The 21,652-nt window shown below is 43.2% G+C and overlaps 1 protein-coding gene across 6 annotated transcripts in view; it reads right to left on the bottom strand.

Moving 5' to 3' along the window:
* The window catches only part of LOC8038284 (sodium/calcium exchanger 1), a 334,367-nt gene that overhangs the window by 39,911 nt on the left and 272,804 nt on the right, over positions 1-21,652 (bottom strand). For 5 of the 6 annotated variants that reach the window (XM_029982479.4, XM_040499557.2, XM_040206650.3 and 2 more), the window contains exons 6-7: positions 13,869-13,960; positions 3,302-3,346 (exon numbers count right to left, since the gene is read on the bottom strand). In XM_029982479.4, coding sequence (XP_029838339.2) covers positions 3,302-3,346; positions 13,869-13,960 — 137 coding nt within the window. The remainder of the gene's footprint in view (positions 1-3,301; positions 3,347-13,868; positions 13,961-21,652) is intronic. The other variant, XM_040206652.3, reaches the window with a different exon arrangement.

Raw genomic sequence — 21,652 nt, 5'->3', positions numbered from 1 at the left:
AAACTTTATGAGTTTATAATTACTTCTTTTCCATAGAGTCCTATAACGCACAAAGCATACTTTTTTTAGAGTCAGAGCTGTTTCGTATTGCTTACACGGGCTGCAGGTGAGTATTAAGCACTAAAAACATCTTTGAGTTGAGAAAACAAAAAACATATCAAAGTTCTTAAGACAATTTGGTAAATAACAAGAGAGTGTGAAGTTTCGTTATAAATGCGTGTGGTTTGGTTTGAGAAATCTACTCGTATTTCGTGCAAGTCTCCGCGCACAGGCTTAGCAAAGCCATTTGTATAAATGGAATGAATGTCGATGTTCACTGTTTAGCTAAAAGCTTCCTGGAACATTGTAAAGAAGCTACAATGAGCAGTTACGACTTATGACCTATCATAGATATATTTATTCTTTTTGTTTCACTCGATGGGAGTCGAAAAGAAATAACACGAATAAGAGCAAAACTTTCACGACGTAGCTGGCAAAGAGCAACATCACAATAAAACATGGTAGAAACGTGTGGATCTGTCATGTGTCAAATGAGGCACCCAGGAACACGTTCCTGGTGATATGTGTGATTACAAAGCAACGCAGCGTCTCGAAGTGGCCTTTCGATTTTGTGGCGTCTTCCCAAATCGGCGAGCCTTTCGGCTTGCCTTCTAGCCAACGCTGTTTTACTTCTTCTAAGCATTTGTATGCTGGCTGAGAGACCGCAGTGCAATTAGTTCGGATAGACAAGATGATGGTACCACGAATATTCTCACGCGGCTTGCGGGAAAAATTTGGTACGTCCATTTTTAAATCACTGCTCAAGAACCGCAGCGGTCCTCAAGGAATCATTTAAAAACACCACTCCTCATAGGGTTAAACAATCAATATATATGCCAAATTTGGCATTTCAGCTTGCATTAAAACTATACCACATTGCAAGCAGCTCTGACTGTCCCTTCAACATTTCTCGGTTTATAAGTAAATTAGTCAAATGCAGCATATTTGCCGAACTATTTACCTAAGCAAGCGTTCACAGATGTAATGCTTACAGATCATCAATTTCATCTCAACGAAGCGGTCATAAACATTTACCTTTAAAGTGACCCTAATATATAAACGCGAATTAGCTATACTGGTGAACCTGGATTTCAGTAAGTTCCTGAGGTCACAGAGGAGAAACAGTGTGTTCAGTGTCTGTCAAAGTACTCGCATATTACAAGAACATCAGCTCACGTACCCACTTAAATAGAAATATCAGATGATTGCCATAATGACGTGGTAGTACCTTCCGGCCACTTCAAGACGCTGTGTGGCATTTGGTGTGACCAACAACACAAGTAAGCACGCAGGATCACAGCACGGACACAGTACCATGCACACGAACATGCTGACTCATCCAAGTCTTGCTGCGCGGCTGCAAGCTCAGGTCGTCAGGCCACAGGATGTGGTTGTTAAACGGGACAACGACCCACATGGCCAAACTCGGGTTGTCATAGCAACAGGAGTGATTAAGAGGGACAGATACAGTTATTTTTCTGGAAATTTTGGTTAATAATCTTTTCAGAAGGAAAGCTTAGTAGTGAATTTTCTGTAGAGAGGAGAAGTCTGGTCGTGTGTTGAAACTTGACAAAGTATATTTAAGTTGAAAGCAATTAAAAATAACGTTTTCCTGGTCTTTTTAATTCTGAGGAAACTATAAGTTGCAACCATAAATGAGTATTCCCTTTGGGAATGGGTTCTAGATAAAAACAAAACTATTCACAGGAACCTTTTATTTAAAGTATCTTGTTCTATAAAAACGTTATCATGAAAATTTAGACGTTTAGTGCAATGGTAAACTAAAAGCTACAAGTTTTGAGCTGTGCTGCTGCTACTACTGTCACAAACCAGTCTCTGAAATACACCTCTGAGCAAGCCACCGAAGAAAAAGTATATAATTGACACGTCCGCACAATACCATTATGTTAATGGTGATCGACAGCCTAGACACTTTGAAGAACACCACAGCCTGCTGCAAAATGCTTTTTTTCTTTATATATAAACGCTGTTTAATAATTTGTGTGCATATAAAAAATTGTACGTGGCAATCGCGCCAAAAAATATTTTAATGAAGTCCCTTTGTTCAGATTCCATGCAGACACAAGCAACAGTAATAAATGTTTCGTACATCCAATCTAATGTTTAGTTGTTTGATTTGTTGGAAAGTGTAAATGACTGACAGTGTTTACCGCCACGTAGCTTTGAATAATCTGCCAACGTCAACAGTATTTGAGAAGTCTTGGAAAAAATGAGTCGCGTTTCGGGTTCATGCCTTATACGTAAATTAATGCCCTGCAAAAGTATTTTAACCAGGTTGACCAGTCGTCGGCTTGAAAATATTGAGAAAGCAGCAAGAGTACGTTCCAGATGCATGTACTGCCAGAAAGAACAATGTGTTTCACAAACTCTTCTTGGGTCCTAGAGCAATCTTTGCAAATATGGGAAATGGTGCGTACCGATTTGATATCCTTCACATCTCTGTACTTGTTATCTTAAGAACCAGAAAACATTGAGATACTTGTATGTTCATTTAAGACTACGCCATTAACATGCTTACCAAGACGTACACGTTTCAACTTCACGAAAGTTTTTTGTCTGTGAACTAGATACGGTAAAAGCTACTTCGCGCGGCGTAGAAACTACCCACAATACCTTGTTTTTTCTTGACGTGTCACCGAATATAAACACCTAAGTTGGAAAAGAAGCTTCATGAAGCCACAGAGTTACAACCGACGTTTCGCTGACACTTTTGAACGAAACGTCGTCTCTTATTCTGAGGCTCACAGTAAGTTTCTTTTCGAGTTATTCGTACCAGCTTTTAATATATTCGTGGTTGGGCTTTGACGCCTACTTTGTTCATTATGCTTTGCCCCTCTTCACTCCGCTATTGTTATGACAAGTGCGTCGTGTGGAGTGCGTTGCCCGTTTACTAAAAAAAAAAAAAAAAACATTCATAGGCTGAGCACAAAAGCTTTCGGCATGTGATGCAGGCTCCAGCGTTCCACGGGCACTCAAACAAAAATTGTATAAATTAAAAGAAAAAAACGAAAACAACAAAACAAGGGACAAAGCTTGCGCAAGACAGAGCTATAGATGCAGACGAAAAGAGAGAAAGAGAGCGGAAGGCATTGAAGCACGTGACATGATAGAGCTACAAGAACGAGAAAAAGGCAGCAGAGCAGACACATCGGACAGCAGCAGCTCTAGTGAGAGAGAGAAAGACAGTGCGAGTGAAAAAAGAGCGTCACAAGGCCGTAGACGTTCTTATGCTGTGGCGTACCTGATTTCTCATAGGCCAGCTTCTCCTGAATGTAGTACGGATCGTCTACGGACACAAAAATGTCGGAAAAACCATAACGAAAATAATAAAGAAGACAAAGAGAAAGAGAGGGGAGAAAAGCCGTTCTTATGGAAGATTAAGAAGAGGTATCTTCAGATATCTCATCTCATAGGCCAAGCAGCGTGTCTCTTTTCAACGACCCACTCCAGTTCGAGATTCACTACTTCTGAGATATCATGATCATCGTGTTTTATGTCCGCGATTATAAACGACCATTGATCGCTAATGTGGCCTATGTAAAGTTTGCTCAGCTGGACACGAGAATTGCGTGTAAAAATCTCTGATAGGTACAAATGCAAAAATGCTACGCAAAGAAAACGAAGAAAGACCCTAGTGTAACAGTTTTCTTAGAAATGGCATATTTATTTGTTTTCATTTGTCATTTAATTCTTTTTGTGTTTTGAAAAGTGGACCTTCGTCACCAATAAGTGGGAATAAGCTTATTCAAAAACCTTTACAATTCATTGCCTAAAGGTGTCGTCAATTCAAATAAAAAAATTTAGACCCTATTGTTCTTTCATGATCACTGAACGGGTCAACACAGGTGAAACCTGTGAATAACTTTCTTAGATTTAGCCAGTGATGGCCATATGAACGCCATAATGATCAATATACGATACGCTTCTGAAGAAATGAGATACGCAAATTGAGTTTTCATAAAGCTGAACAACATGTCGGAAATTCAGCCTCCAATCAACTATCACCCCACTTCGCCACCCAAACATGTATGGTTTCGTGTGAATTCTCGCGGTCATTATAGAGGTGAGCTAAAGACACTTTCGTGCAGATAATTCTTATGGCGTAAATCCCGAATGATTAAAATTTTTACTACTTTGTATCTGAAGATAAGATATCCGAACCTGGAGGGGTTCCTTGAAAAGCACGACTCTACTTTGAAAAGCGAGAGAGAAAACGTCTGAAAAACCAAATCGGTGGTAAACACTTCCAAGCGCTTGCACTACTTGGCCAAAGCTCAAATCAACTACATAGAGTAGCTAGTGTTCAGGAGGGCTCGAGCAACCGTGGTATATTCATCCATGTCTTTGCAGAATGTGACACTGAAAAATGTCCAAAAATACGCTCCAGCGGTAAGCTAGTAGTTCAATAATAAATAATTCAATGGTCATTATTTCAAGTCTGTAGCACTCATAGATATGATTAGTTGCTTCAAACATTTGGACAAGCGTGATTAGCCTGGTTTGAACAAAAATCTGAACTATGATCTAGCTAAACTAAGTTTACCGTTGCATTGTCTGAGGTAAATTTGGATAGATTTTGCTGTTCGAGGTTTCTAAGAAATAGAGCTGGAGCAAATCTTGTTTCATAGTTCGTAAAACTTTAAAACGGCTTTTTAAAGTGCCTCAGTAAAGATCCTCATGTGATCAGAACCCGGCGGTTTTATTGAGCCGTCAAAAACACCGAGCCACTCTTTTCTACAACATTGTGCAGAGCGCAGAGCCCACTACACTACCATTCATGGAAGCAAGCGCAGTGGTAGAATTTAGTTCGGAAGAGTGTATTGGCATCTCTACCAAAAGTTGTGAAGCTGTGTGAGATGCATGTGTCATATCATGTCCTGCACACAGCTCATAAGTACTACACAATGTAGTCTTAAGGAAATAAGCGATGTATTGAGGAGTTTAAAGCCTCACAAACTGCGCCAACGCAATTGAGGGCACTATATTGATTTGCATTTTGACAAAGTAGGAAAACATCTATTGTGAAAACTTAAGTCATGCCAAGTCGTTCAGAAGACAATAAGTCGTGTGTAGTGAATAAGAAATTATGTTTGCCAGAACTCGTTGTTATCTGCCCATTTGCATTGAGTGGCAATGGGCATAGAAGAATCCAAATTTATCATTAAATAATAAGCCGGTTTTGCTTAATGTTGCCATCCCGGAAAAAATAAATTAGCACTGAGAAGAGTAACAAATATTTAGCCAATTAAAAGCTAATTTAATTCTAACTACAAATTTTGTGCGCGCATAAACCTTAAATGTGGAAAAGTAAGCTGTTACATGACAAAGGTATTCACAGAAAGGTTAAATAGCAATGTTTAATTGAACAATTAACTGAGGGGGACTATAGGTTCAATGTTGCATAAGAGCCTCAAAATGCCAGCTGATATGGCTGATAGCAATGCTCATGTATCGCAATAAAGCATAATCAAACATTTCGTAGTGTGCGAAGACATTGTTCGGTAATTACACGCTGTAAGTCATTAACACCAATATTGATTTGCATCGCAGCTACACAGAATATTTTGATTTATGAGGGTGTTCACCGTCCTATTTCCAGCCAAGTCAATTAAGATCCTTACAGACAATGTATTTCTTTTTGCGCGGATTTCGTGGCTCTCCCACCGCCTAAAATAAGAATCTAAGCATTCGTAAGTTTTAGTGGAGACGATAGTAAGTTCGTTTTGAAAGAGTTAGTTAGCAAGCCTGAATTGCATGGTTATGTTCTCGAGCGAGGCATACAGTGACATTCCCTATGTTAATATCAGCAAACCTTAAGAACAGCCGTTTTCACATGCAAAACTGCCGACGTTTCCACGTCGGTAGTTTTGAATTATGATTTACGCCTTTGTAAATGTACACCATTCGAAAATAAATAAAATGCTCAACTAGATAACATACATTTTATAAAATCTATATCTGGCCTCTCTAACACATGGAGCCGCCATTATATGCGGTTAAATCGACGCCAATTTTGTTGTGTTCTGTAGGCATAGAATGTGTAGTTGTTTTATTTTCTAGTAATTAGTGTACCGTAGCCAATATGTCTACACGCGCTTCATTGTATGTATACGACGATTTTTTAAAGCATTTTCAAAGCTATGTTTAATTCTCAAAACACTGTTTTAGGGAATTCCCGAAAACACGAACGTATACATTATTATGCTATCTTTCCGTGACACGCGTTCCTTCATGGGACATATTAAGAGTTACCGAGAAGAAATTTTTCACTGCCTTTAAAAGTAAATCTCTTCTAAAAGGCCGGTTTAGAGATACCTACACTGCAGCGCTAAGTCAGCGCTATACAGAGTGCAAGTCGTCTGCTTTTTGCGCAGAAGTTCTGGTGACGTCAAAACGACGCCAAGCTGTGATTGGCTTTGATTGAAAGGACAATGGGTAAACATCCATGCTAGATGCCTTCATGTCTACCCACTATTTTTTATTCAATCAGCCAACAAGAGCTCGGCATCCTGACATCTGCGGATCCCCTGTGCAAAAAGCAGACGAACTTGCGCTTCGCATAGCAAGAACGCTAATGTACCACTGACTCGAACCTAAGTATACGGATGACGAAGCACTGTATACCGGCGCTGCGTCACCAAACATGGAGCCAAAATTCGGCGCCATTTTCTGCACTGACCAGTATAGCGCTGAGGCGGCATCCGTGTGAAATGCCCTTACTGTACTCCGTTTCGCTTTCAGCCCGACCGACGCCGACGCTAAGCGGAGAACAAGTCGTCTGCTTCCTTTGCAGGGGTTGTGGTGACGTCAGAAAGACGCCGAGCTTTGATTGGCTCCGACTGAAGAATAGTGGGTAGGCATCCAAGCAAGCTAGCTGCCTCGAGGTCTACCCACTGTCTTGCATACATAGCCAATCAGTGCTGGGCGTTTTTCTGACGTTACCACAGCCCCTGCAAAACAAGCAGACGAACTAGCGGTCCGCATACTGTCCAATGAAGCCAATCAAGCCGTGCCAAGAGTGCATCGTTGTGGCGCTCATCATCGCCGTGCGTTAGCCATCATCCGACTAAAAACTAATCACGCACGATAAACAAACGCGCGTGGTCCTGCGCGTTTGTTCTCCGCGTGATTGGTTCAGCCTGTGATGTCGATCCCGCAAAGACAACGAGCTCGGTGACGAATCACTTTTGCTGCCGGATGATTGGGCCCCTGAGACTGTGGCGTCGACCGCGGTCCAGTGTAAGCGGTAAACGGAGTAGGCGAAAACAACACTGAGCGTGGCTGGCCTAGGACGAAGCATGCACAGTCATAGCTCCAGGAAGTAGAGGACACGGGACGCCAAGACAACAGCGAGGCTGACCGCTCGTACGCCACCACACCATCGTCAAACGACACTACATCACTGTACACGGAAGGGTACGCCCAACAATCACTGTACCAAAAAACAGCCATCGGAGCACACAGTTGGCAGCAAGAGCTGCGGTCACGCTATTGTCAACTATCGTCAGCGGGAACGAAGACCCTCGTTTCGTCGTTTCCAAATGAACTCTTCAATACCACCCCATTCGTGTAAAGAAACTGAAAGCTTAAAAAAAAAAAAAAAAAACGCCTGGTGCAACTTTTTAGTTGCCTTTTTTTTCTGGCATCGATTTCATTGGTTGCGGAGATAAAGTGCGCAGCACCGCTGCGTTTCATCAGCAGTCACAAATTATGAGCTCTCGTAATATATAAAAAAAGTATACATACCGATTAGAATTTTTGGGTTTTGTCTGCCTCACATCTTACTTGTGCAGTTTTAAGCGGCATGTGAGAGACCCTCACCTGTCGATTACTCTTTACGAGAATATGAAATTTGAAAAATTGAAATCGGCACCAAAGGTAAAATTGTTACGTCGGAACCATTTTTTAATATATATTCAGTTACAACTAAATGGGAAGGTGCTGTGACTTAACTTACAACTAAAAGACTCATTAAGGAGCGCGTCAATATGTTAGAGTTATCATACGTACATAATGCATTCCTTTGAAACGTGTCTAGTGGCGGTTGCGCAATTTTTCCGAGTTCGCGTAGCTTGATCGCGTATTATATGAGCATGTACTCGACACGTGGGCTGCCTCAGCATTCGACGTGAGTTCGCCTCAGCTGGTACCGGGAACGAGTGCTGCGTTAGCGTTTGGACAAGATTTGAATCCAATCACACACGTCGTGCCCTATGAATGGATGGATGGATGTTAAAATGGATATAGCCTTTGTAATGGGCGGTAGCCTGCGCCACCTAGCCTAGCCAGAAATGGCAACCGTCAATATTGCTTGACGCGTTTTGAAAAAGGGTCAATTGTGACGTTCGTTCCTCACTAAAACGGCAAGGTTTTTTTCGTTTCTTTTAGATTTGTATGTCTAGCAGAGTACAAAGAAACTGAAGCAGATAAGAACTTCAAAGACGAATTTTCAAGGCGCAGCAATATGACAGCCGACGTTTAGCTTTAAGGCTAAAGGATTTAATCTTAAACCTAAGTCCGTTAGGAAAACGTCGGCAGCCAATTTTGGGCTTTCAGGGGTTTACTCAAAAGCTCGTATTTTTTTATAAGATTAACTTAAAAAAAAAAACGCTTTCTAGGGTGCCTTAGACTGTCAGCAAATGCTAACGCCCAAAGACGTCATCTTAACAACGCCAAAAAGAAAAGCTAAGAAACTTAACGAAGGAGTCGGTTTTTTATGTTATAATTGTTTTAGATTTAGTTTTCAGATTGAACGAGTTTAAATACACCCGAATGATGAGCATATACCACGTCGCATCATTAGAGGGGGAAGCTCTGTGTATTTGATCTCATGCTTAGCGTACAACGCTGTGACAGCCGGCGGCGGAAGCGTCCACTTATCTTGCGGTTCGTTCGCTCGCTCGCTCTCTCTCTCGAGCAAACGAGACGCGAGATGTGGAGCAGGCGCTCGCGCCAGCAGCTTTGCCAGCGTTTACACAATACAGTCACAGACAGCTGAAAGAACGCAGGGTTCGTCTCATTATGCTCGCGCTATGTTATTAGCTGCGCAGTGATCTTAAGATCCTCGTAACCCTCTAGCGTTTGTTAAGCTTTCAGTTTCTATACTTTCCAAACGGAGTATATACGGAACGCAAGTTCGTCTGGTTCTTTATGCAGGGGCACCGACTTCAGAACGCTGTGCTTTGATTGGTTCTCATGGAGGATAGCGGGTAGACCTCAAAGCAAGCTGCCTCGAGGTCTACCCGCAATCTTTCCGATCGGAGCCATCCAGAACGCGGCGATGTGACATCACCGCAGCCCCTGCTCAAAAAGCAGACGAACCTGCTCTCCGTATAGTCACCAATCGCTTTTAAGAAATGGCTGACGTGTCTCACTAGGTACTCGCATCTGGCTTTCCGATTTCTTATGTGGCGTTCCCATTGGCTAATATCTCGATTTCATGGGGCGGTCTAGTTCGGCTAGTACACGGAACTCGCCACACTCCTGCATTGTTTTTTAATATGTCAGTGGCTATAGTTTTCTGGAGCGGTACAACTAACAATTTGAGGATATCAAGAAAGACACCAATAGAAAAATTCGTACTAAAAGTTATCCAACCAACTTCCTAACCGCTTCGAGATTATTAAGAACTAAGAGACAACATTAGCGGAAGCGCAAGGGACAGACCTTTTTTGCTAAATTTCCCAAGCACCAGGAAGCATGGTGCGAGTTTAGTACACGCGCTGCACGTGCTGGCGTCTGAAGTAGTAACTGTTCTAATAAAATAACATAAAAAACACCTAAAACTAATTTTATCTTGCACGTGCGTTCGTCAACGCCTTACTTTCGTCATTTACTTTGAATCTTTTATATCAAAAAAGGAGAGCGCGTGCGGCGTCAATGCTTACATTCCCAGCATTCTTTTTTTTTTACTCTGGGGAGATTTAGCGATAGACCGATTGTCAGAGAATTGAGTCCATAGGACCCGCGCAATTCAAGAAGTTGATACATTTGAGGTATATTTCTTCGTTAAATACCTAATCTGGAAATCTTTTATAGTGGTCATGGTTTTATGCCTATTACCATAGTAACCCTTTTTGTGCGTTTGCCATTTGACTGCGTTATTAGCGCAAGTGAGGAAGCTTCAAATAGCGCGACTGCCTGTAGAGTAGTGTCACGTGTGCACTCCGATGGCTGCTTGAAAGACATGCCGGCTACCGTCGGCAGCTAGAAAGTACAAGGACCAATGAAGCACCACACCAAGACTTGCTCATGCAGTTCCGACTCCCAATAAGACTTTCCATGTGAAAGTCGTTAGAAAGTAACCCCAGTCGGTTTATCAGAGCCTCGTGTCTATACATCCCACTGTTTAGGCTGCTTTACACAGATGTTCTCAACAACAACCTCATAATCTGATCTTCTTGTGACGCAATATCGAAAGAGATATAAAGGCACTTTCACAAAAACTAAAAATAAGAGATCTCCTTGCATCGAGGATTGTAACATACTTATCCAACAAATTCTGGTTCGTCAAAGTTCTTTTTGAGTTACTTGTTTTTTTTTTTTTAGAAACACAACGAAGTAACACTGCTGACCTTAACTACAAGTATGTACAAAGCACATTTGCTTTGCATAAGCTTTTTTTTCACTCTTTAATGTTTTTGTTGTTGTTGTTGTTGCTGTTGGTTTTTTGCGCGCAATCTTAACTGAAATTTGCACCCTTACAGTTAATATGTTGTCTTTCTGTCTGAATTGCAGCTGAAAACTTCAAAACATGCATCGCCCATTTTCAGGAGACTAGGGCCAGAATGTAGGTATTGTGTCAAAATTATAGAAGAACGTTTATTGTATTGAATGCTGACAAAAGTTAATAATTATTCACGGGCCCGGATGCGCGGTTGTGATAATTCTCAGTAAAAAGGGAATGGCAGGTTGCGTCATGCACTTGTTAGCTAAACTGCAAGCTACTCGCAAGACGTGCAGTGTTAGCCGTAAGCGGTTTTAAGCAGAACATTCCGTAAAAGTTCAACGAGTTAAACATTCTTTAGGTAGTAGAAAAGTCAATTTAAGTCAGCTTCGTTTATCTTAATAATCGTTTCTTTGTTGTATTTTTGCCCAGATAGCAGAACAACAAGCTACGTAGAAGTTTATCCTAAGTTACTTAAGGTCGGGTTTGCAAAGAGATATGATAACAACAGTACGCAGAGACAGCTAACGAGCTAGCATAAATACGTCGTGTTTATTTTTTCGTTTCATTTGGCTCTTTTACTTCTATAACTTACCTAAATTCAACGAATCTACGCTAGTATAAGGTCGTGTCTGAAATTGCTGGTCTCACAACTTTCTCGATTCGCACATTGATTCCGTAAGTGATGACGTCACAGCATGGCGCTCCGCTCCAAACAAGCCGTTGCTAGGGCCGTTGCTATGGACAAATGCATGGCGGCTCGACGTGAGATTAAATATAAAAAAATACATACTTTTTTGTAACAATTGACTCTTCTCTATATCTAATCACAAAGACTTTTTCTATCGTGTCATAATCCGATGATAAATGCCCGTAATAAAGTTTCCCAACCGGTTTTGCCTCGCTAGCACACGACACGATAGCTTCGCGGGCTCAGTGGTTCTTTCTGAAAGAGTACGCGATTGCGTTAAATTAAATTCATTAATTCATTCATTCGTTTATTTTCCGTGCTCATGAACGGCGAGTAGCCTAAGTAATGATGCAGAGAGTCCGAAGGAGCACAGACAAAAAAAATCTACGGCACGTGTAACGTCTAGGCTTCCTCTATCTATTCCCTTTAAACGTTTCGATTCCACGTTTGATTTCTGAACGATGGTTGTTTCTGAGCGCAATCCTGTCGCATGTATTCGGTCATAGCAACGCCCCCTATCAGCGGTTTGTTTGGAGCAGTGACGTCACACTTATTAGGTCAATAACTACAGATAATAAGTAAAGTAGAGAAAAAAAAACAAAAAAACGTTCAATCAAAACGGGCAGCAGCGTCTACAGCACGCCAGTCGTTTCTCCTATCCAGTGACAACGAGCGACTAACCAGACTTTTTGACGTATCGATTAATCGATTCCTTCTGCAGTTTCTAACTAAAAGGCGCCAGACGGGAGAACAAGAAGAAACTTCCTCTCTGAAAACCTGACCTGCCAAGAAAGGAACAAAAGCGTACAGTATCCGAAGTGAGCTTCGTATTGTAGACGCCTGACGCGGTTATATCAACAACACAGACGTAAACGGCCGATGTTTACGACCCTCTGAACAAATAAATACAAAGCACACCGGCTTCTCATCTATAAAAAAATCGGCCAACACCCTGTCACCTCACTGGGGCAACTTCTAAAACAGAAATACATTCAATATATCTAATACAGTGGCTAATATAAGCTATCGAAAGCATTCGGAAGAAACTGAACACAAAAACCTCTTTATCTCCCAACCCATTTCTTCGACACTTATTTGCACGAACCTGAGAGCGTACAGTAACTGGTGCCATCTCCCTTTATTGTAAACAAGCTGTCGTACTCCAGCGTATATTAATAACCGCCTACCCTTGTCGCTTAGTAGAAATCTCGTTAAAACTGACAAAAAGAAGTTCAATGGTTGAAATGCAAATTGCACATTGTACGACAAATATTTTTTTTTTTACATTTATTTGTACGACTCTAAAGTCTTACAGTAGCTAGAACTGCCTGTTTATTGTAAATACGCTGTCCCTCTGGTACGAATCTTAATAACCGACTGCCGTAGTCGCCTCAAGTAGAGAACTTGTTAATACGGACCAAATGTCATTCAATAATCGATGCGCTATTGCGCATTGCAAAGAAACGAAAAGAAACTCTTATCTCCCAACGTATCCCTTAAACACTGATTTGTACGAACCCGAAAGTGTACAGTAGGTGGAGCCACCTCCGCTTATCGTGAGCGACCTGCCCTATTCGTCGCCTCAATCTTGAAAACGTGTTCATACGGGCACATAGATCGTTCAATATTCTTAGGGCTTTTGCGCAATGTGCAACTGCAAAAAAAAAGTGTTTCTTTATTTTTTTTTTTTTTGGTAGGAACCTGAGGACGTATATTAGCTGGAGTTACCTCCATTTATTGTAAACAACCTGTCCTACCCGTAAACGGCCGCCTTCGTCGCCTTGGCAGAAAACGCGTCAACACAGGCACAGTGTCGATCAAACGTATAAAGAGCCCTGTTGCAAAAAGTGCAAAAGCAAAAAAAAAAAAAAAAAAAACGAAAAAAAAAACCGTTTATTTTAATTGATTTTACCGGCTGACGGAAAAGACTTTTCATTAATAAAAGAAAAAAGTCAACGAGAGACTGAGGTCTGTGCCTACATTGCGTAACAATAGTGATTATACACGAACAAAAAAAGAAATTAAGAAAAAGGAGAAGATCCGGAAGCACCTTACTCAAGTGACACCTCTTTCTCAACAAACGGCGTCGGTAGTGTCAAAAGAAAGTGCGCTGAGTACGAAGACATCTCTCGTTAGAAGACCAGTGGGTCGGTGTGCGAGGAATGTCGGCGACGCCGACAAATAAGGTTCCACCAGGTTCCTCTCGCAAAAGAAAGAAACAGAGAAACCTCCGGAGGAAAGACGGGGAACAGCGCTCGGTACGGGGAGAGGAGGATATACTGAGACCCGTGATTGGGCAGGAAATACGAGGATCGAAAAAGATGGCCAGTGGAGAAGAGGGGGGGGGGGGGGGGGTAACAATGACCAAGAACAAAGAAGTATTAAGAGAATAAAAAAGAAAAAAGCAACGAAGGAAGACTGGAACACCGTGGGCGGGAGACCGAACATTACCTTCTTCGAGCTTCGGATCCCCGAGTTCGATGTAGAGCACAGCGTCTTTCTCGTACGATTCGTTGTCGATGATGTACAGCGGGAATTCTTGGCTGCGGAAGAAGAGAGCGAAGAAATGTGAGCAATACGTGCGGAGTGGATACTCTCGAGAACGAAATATGTCGGCTTACGTTCGATGAAAAGAGAGAGGAGAAAAAAAGTACGCGCTTGATATTAAGAAGGCAGTCAACGCCGAGAGATGGCAGCCCAAGGTTCAGTGAAAAACTTGGCTCAAAAGACACATAGTCTGCGGGAGCTTGAGAAAAGCAGTGCGTGGTAGCTTGTTACAAGGAGTGTTCAATTACATTTGCCTCCTGGGCTGCAACTTTTTCATTCGGTGATAGAATTCAAAAGTGTTGCACTCAAATGGAAATGTGGGAAATCTCCTCTTTCCCAGGAACGCATTACTTTTCGATACAGTCCCCACCCGCGGGGATGCACTTCCACCACCTGTGCACAACTAGTCTCTGCACGCCGTCGTAGGAGAATGGGGGTGGCTGTTGACGAAACACACGACATGCTGAAGGAGCAGAAGCTTCAAGATGTTTTTGCCTCACGCCATCAGACTCTTTGATGTTTTCCCCAGGCGAAAAAACGCCCGAAGTGCACACGGTCGGAGTCTGACGAAGGAGGCCGTCACCGATGCGGTGTGCCTGTTTGTGTCGTCAACAGCCGCCCACATATTTCTATGACGGCGTGCAGAAACTCGTTGTGCACAGGTGGTGCAAGTGCAACCCCACGGGTGGGTACTATATTCGAACATTGACGTGCTCCTTGGAAAAAGGAGATTCCAAAACTTTGATTTGAGTCTAACACCTTTCACTTCCATCCCCGAATCAAAGAGTTACAGCCCGAGGAGGCGAAACCCTTCTGAACACTCCCTTTGCATGTTGACACTTCGTCGTTTGATTTCTCGTCGTTCTTATCGACTAGGGCCCCAATCTGATTGGCTCCGGAGCGATAATGAGATGCTAAGGACTATCCACGACCTTGTTTTTTTAAGTTGTCGGTGACCATAACAAAGCCTACGCATCTCCTGAGGCTGCTTGGGTGAGTCAATCACTGAGACCTAAGAAAGAATAAAACAAATGACAAATAAAAAAGAATGAAGAAGTCTATAACGAAAAATGGCATCTGCGCAGTGAAACTTAGAAATACGTAAGCACGTAAAACAACACGCTCAGTATCCCGATAACGCAGATCGTTCTTCTAAGAGCGATGCCTAATTTTCTTCAGTCTCGCCATTTTGAGAGCTTTCTCCAAAGATCGCAGCAAATGGCTCTCCTCCGACAGGCGGTGGAAACTGAAACAGACACGAAATGGGACGCCGCAAAGACAAAAATTCTTCCGTCAGACAATGTTCTTTCGGGCATTTCTACGATTGATTACTTGTCAGAATTGCAACATAGGAAATCATGACATACTGACTCTATTGAGTATTTTCACGACGTGACTTTGAACTTATTTCAAGGTTTCGTCTTCAGACCGCGGGGCACCGTGAATACTTGCTTCATTCAAAGAAAGCTGGCGAGTGAAAGAAACCTGCCGCCAGATCTTTCTGTTCCATACGCTAGGTGCCGTATTTTTCAGCGGAGTCGCCGATGGTCACTGACAAGGTGAGGACGCCAGGAGGAGCTACAACTGTCCCGCCTCCGGCGTGAGCTGCCATTTTACGACAACTCTTCGTGAACTTCGTCAAGCTGTTGCCGCTGCTCGACGAGGTCTTGCATCCCTGAGACACTTGGGCAAAAAAAAAAACATCGCCGAAAAAAAAGAAAAAAAAAGAACCATGCGATGAAACCCCAAAACACGTACGCAACTTTTCACATTATTGCGCTAATTGGAGGAAATCGAAGACACCAAAACGAGAAACGAAACACAAGCGAAACTACAATAGACACAAAACAAAAACAAAATAAAAAAACACGCAGCAAAATCCCTAAACAAAGGAACATAAACGAGCTCGTTCGCGGGTTCCACCCACAAGGAAAACACCAAGCTATGGCGGCCCAACTTCCAAGTCCCGCTTTGTCTCTCCGCTTTGGGCTTTTCGTTCTTTGTAAACATCACTATCTTTACTCCGCCTCAGATTACGAAAGAACCGGGCAGAGCGATACGAGCCATCAAAACCAGTCCAACGCCGTGCGGGTGTAAGGTGACCTTCGGAAGGGGCACAGCGACGCGCAGTGCGCGAAGTCACGAGACACGTTCTCGGCGCTCCATTGGCTGGGATGAGTCGTAGCGTCCGCTTTGGTCCATGCCGCAGGTATTAAGTAAAGAGTGTAAAAACTAGCGGTATACGCGAAAGTGGCGTTGATGCAAAAACCCATAAGGTGGCTTCGATTGAACATTTACAAAAGGACACGCCGACAGTTGCAGCTAGGTACACAACACAGCGAAGCGCATTTAAATTCTCCACAAGAACGCCACCTTTATTTTTCATTTTGTTTTCTAGCCAAATAAGTAATCTGAAACGTATGAGGCGGTTTTGACGAAGAACTCAAGAACCGTTGCATTCAAGTGAGTTCTTTCGACTATACTCTTTGTAAAGTAAACCAAAAAAAGCAAGATGAACGTGGAACGGGTCCAATTTATGCTCGACAGAACACTCGAAATGACAAGAATCATCCTTAAAGCCTCAGGCCACTGGGAATTTCAAGAGCGCTCGCGAAATAAAAATCGATAAAAAGCTTCCCTAAACACTTAACAAAAATTAAAAAAAAAACAAAAAAAAAAAAAACAAGCGTTATTTTAAGTTCCTTTCCTTTCCGCTCATCGAACATAAAAGTGGGTCAGCGTCGCTCCCTTGCGAAGTAAGCAGCGAGAAGGTGCACTGGTATCAAGAATTCCTACGTATACTTTTTTTTAAGCTGAAAAAAGTTGGACAAATAGCAATAATAATAACAAACCTTAGCAGTTAACCAGAAGAATTTCGGAGCGTTTCGAGAAGCGAACATCCTTTATTGGCTACAACAATAAAAAAAAGATCAAAAACATTTCTATTTTTTATTGCATCTTCGTGAATATGTAAATAAGGCTGGGGAGAATCGTTTTCCTTCGAGCTGAGTGTATTTTGTATATTTATTTAAAGATTACGAGTCCCGATTTCGTGGATTCATTTTAAAGTTTACTTACACATATTAGTATGGAAGAAAAATGCATGGTAATGCCTCTCCGTCTTTTAGATGCTTATCGATAAGGGTAGCCATTTTAAAGTCGCAATCGGACTTTTTCTTCCCCTTCTGCTGCGAAGTTCAGTACTATAAAATAAAAAGATATCATTCGTTCAATGCCTTTTTTTTAGAAAAAAATGAATACAAATGATATGCAACTACGCATGGCGCAGATGCGACATTCTCGGTAAGGACATGGTGCGACAAAGAAGGCTCAGGTACAAAGAAGGCTCAGAGACCGAGAAATATTCGCACAGAACAGCGACTACTTCTTTGTTTAGTAGTTTTCCTTTTTTTTTTTTAGACAAAAAAATAAATAAAATCAAACACTTTCGGTAAGAATGCCGTACAAGGGAAGTTAATCCAGAGCGGGTGGTTTGAGAGAATCCGCTCGGACGGAAAGAATACCAGAAAAGTATCTTCAGAAGGCCATTACCATTTCGGATCGTTTCAAATGGGAAGGGGCGGACCGGGTACCGCGTAATATCGGTGAAGTAGGTTTTGTGGGCATGTACACGTGCGCCTGTGTGCGCAGTGTAGGTGTGCGTTCAATGTGTTTGTGTTTGCCTATGGATGTGTGCGTGTGTGCGTTATGTGTATGTGCGTCCCTGTGCAAACGTATGCGTTCGACTGACCAAAAACCCGAGAGGGAGGCACAGAGAGAAGGACAAACACAACGTCTAAAACACAGCAAGCAAATTTTATTCACCGTGCTTCCTTTATACAGCCTTCACAGCCCTAGCGCCCTCTCGCATATTTCCACAAGCTAAACACTGCCTGCTAAAGTTCAAACGTTGACTTTCACCCTCATGTCTAATAACAACCAGCTCGACTGCCTAGCAACGTTGTCTTCAAATATGTGTGTGCTCCCGCTTGCATGCGTGCATGTGCCTGTCTGTGCGTTAATGTGGTTTTGGGTGTGTTTAAGTATGTGCGTGCGTGTGTGTGCGCATAGGTGGAGATGCCATGGCGGTTTCGCGAAGACGCTTGTCGATCAGGCTTTCAGCGAAACCAAAAATTGGAGTCGAAATCTTTCAACACAATTATATTAAAGAAATGAAGATGACTCCCATACCTACAATATCCAAGTTCGTCAAAAACAACACGATTCTTTTCTATGAGACGTTTATCTATTTCAAGATTCGCTCTACAATGCCCACTTATTCTCATTTCATGATAATGATTTTTTTTTACCAATTAATTTATCTCGCTGTAGTTCATAGCGCTACTTCTATACCAACGAGAAGGTTTTAGTCTTCAAGACGCATAGAGCTTACGGAATTATCCACATGATTGTACAATTACTACCAACAGCAATGTCTTCCCGACAAAGAAACATTTTTTGTAAATCCACAACCAGTCTTAGCGGTGACGTGTAACCAGTAACGGAGCTACATAGAACGCGTTACTGTTTTCGGTAAGGTAGAAACGCACTCGTTATATTTCTTAAGTAACACAAAACGTACTTAGGTTACTTATTTCCAGCAACGGGTAACGAAGTAACCAGTTACTCGTTGTTACCTATTTTCCCAACGCAGACACTCGAACCTTAGAAAAACCCCAAATCCCACGCCCTTTGTCCCAGCGTCGAAAAAATCCTGCCGTTTCATAAATAAAAAGTAAAGCAAAAATAACGCGCATTACGCTTTAAAAACAACGGTAAGGGTACCGCGTTCCTTCTATTCTGAAGTAACTCAGGTCCTTAACGCGATCATTTTGTTTGTGCGTAAGGACTAACGCATTCCCTTACTCTTTTCCACTAACGCCTCCAAATGTAACAACAACATCGATCTTCAATCGCGAGAAACGCATTCTTTTCTCCGTCAGACTGCTGGGGGGTTTCTCCCCCGGTGGAGGAATCCCTCGGAAAACGATCACCTCAGTCAGTTGCTTCGAAACAAAAAGTTCCAATACTTCAAATCAAACTCAGAAAGTCAGTAAGAGAAATATTTCGGCGTCAATATTCGCATTCTCTGAATTTTTTTCGAGGCATCATTGCACGCCAATTTCTTTCACCCTCGGGGCAACTCAAAAAGGTTTCCTAAACCGGCGCACAACGCTGCATCTTAAGTTGCCACTTGAGTTTTATGGCGGGGCGGTATTTCTTCGAATCGTTCGAGCTATCCGAACGGAGAGCCCTATATGATAGAGTGCTTTGGATGCTGGAACGCTTGACGCGAAAAGAGCCATTTCCGCCATCTCGTAGATCCTCGGGGACTCAAATATACTAGCCTCAAACTCCACGTTTGTTCTATGATGCCTCGAACTCAAGTTATCAGTAAGCCTATTTTATTGTTCTTTGTACAAAACTCGGTAAATCAAGTTCTAAGGGTAGCAATTCGTTCCCCTCGTCCACTGGAGACTAAAACGTGTCTGTCTTTTCGTGTTTTGTTTTCAATAACAAGCTTGAAAAATTTATGACAGATTGGTAGATTGTCTAGGTCAGAATAATGATCGAGTAAAATTCGCCTAATAATGCTGTCGTGCTATATTTTCGAGGACTGCTGAAATGGAAGCTATGGACGCATTTTCGCGCATTATTTCCCCGAGTCGCCACCAGTCGGCGCGCCCTCCGAGCCGCCATTGCTGACCTCCAAATGTCAACGCGCCTAATCTTCGAACATAAAGAAGACATCGTTTCCGGCTGCTAACGTGAGATCGGTGAGAGCAATGGAACGCGTTAAACCGAGTCGAACGCGCAGAACGTGCTCAGTGGTAGCCAACAAATACTGCGATGACAAGGTTAAGGTCAAGAACCACGGTGTGTTTACTTAACATGCCGTACTAGAGCGTAGCGCTCGTGACCGGCCCATGTTTAGTCCCCGTTTCGATGTACCGATTTCACAATTAAAAGAAGAACGAAGAACGGTGATGACAGTGCTTACATCGACGCTTCAATCGCTGTACGGTAAAATCGAGGTACGGGTACTTCGATGGTACTGCGGCGTCAGTTAATTGCGAACGGTACGTTAAATGTACGCACTTTACGCTGGATTTCGTCGTTTCGCGATTGATACACGCGCAACAAATCGGTTACACAAGAAAATGTCGCGCAATATTTAAAAGGCACGTGCGCTCGTTCTACTAAACTAAAGTCACCGACAGCAGGAGAACGGCATGGCGTCCGATTCCCGGCCTCTTGCACGCACATGTTTGCCTTCCACCGTGCTTCGGTTGCGCGTGAACAATCGAAGGCCACGAGAAACCGAAGTTATTATCGAAGGTAGGAATCTCACGCTGAAGGCGGGACAGGTAAAAAACCTTCCCTGCCCTTTTTATTCTGTCTGTGACTCGAATAGTTTTCACGCTTGGCTAAGCCGTTCGAACAAAGCTGACGAACCGAAGATGGCAGGTTTGTAAACATCGTCGCAGGTCGGGCGGACTGCTCGTTCTGCCTCGGCACGTACACTTGATGAGAGCTCGCTCTCACGATTCGCACAAATTACAATAATGCTGTTTTTGCGCCACTTGCACCAACTTGCCTACTCTGCTACATTTTTCCACATTTCAACAAAATGTGAGGAGTGTGCGCCAACATTGCGCCTAAGATTAATGTATCTTTACCAATAGGAAAACAGATAGTAGCTCAGTCGTCGCTATATGGCCGGATCGTTGCGGTAAGTTGATAGGATAGGTTTCAAAAGTTTCGATTTTTGATTGAAATAGCGTGTTAGTCTGGCCACATTTTCGTGCTGTCGACTCACTCGCAGTTCCATACTATTCGATAAATAAAAAAAAGGAAAGCCGTTTACAACTCCCTGTAACGCCGAATTAGAGCGCAGCTCTTGAGGAGGAGGAGGCAAGGGTACTGGGGGGGGGGGGTGGGTCAAGTGACCTCGGGGGGCGGGAAGTCACGTGACCTTGGGGGTCACGTGACCTTGTGGGAGTCACGTGACCCTGGGGCGTCACGTGCCGCCGGGGGGTCACGTGACTTGGGGCCACGTGACGATGCCGATGACGTCATCAGTGACGTTACTGATGACGCCATCAGTGATGATGACGATGCGGATGCCGGTGACGTCATCAGTGACGTCACTGTTGACGTCATCAGTGGCTATGACGTCAACGGGGGGTCACGTGACCTCGGGGGGTATCCCCAGGTCACGTGACCCCCCCCCCGGGGTCACGTGACCTGGTAACCATCGTGACCCTCGTGAGGGTAACCCTAGTAACCCTTGTGAGGGCAACTCTCGTGACCCTCGTGAGGGTAACTCTCGTGACCCTCGTGAGGGTAACTCTCATAACCCTCGTGACCCTCGTGAGGGTAACCCTCGTGAAGGTAACCCTTTTGAGGGTAACTAACCCTCGTAGCCCTCGTGAGGGTTACGAGGGTAAGTAACCCTCGTGGAGGGTAACCCTCGTGAAGGTAACCCTTTTGAGGGTAACTAACCCTCGCAACCCTCGTGAGGGTTACGAGGGTAAGTAACCCTCGGGAGGGTAACCCTCGTGAAGGTAACCCTTTTGAGGGTAACTAACCCTCGTAACCCTCGTGAGGGTTACGAGGGTAAGTAACCCTCGTGGCCCTCGTGATCCTCGTGAGATTAACCCTCATGAGATTAACCCTCGTAACCC

Source organism: Ixodes scapularis, unplaced genomic scaffold (assembly GCF_016920785.2).
Source record: "Ixodes scapularis isolate PalLabHiFi unplaced genomic scaffold, ASM1692078v2 PGA_scaffold10__122_contigs__length_95168666, whole genome shotgun sequence".
Lineage (NCBI taxonomy): Eukaryota > Metazoa > Arthropoda > Arachnida > Ixodida > Ixodidae > Ixodes > Ixodes scapularis.
Note: the sequence above shows the minus strand (reverse complement) of the source record. Positions and strands in the feature narration are given on the sequence as shown.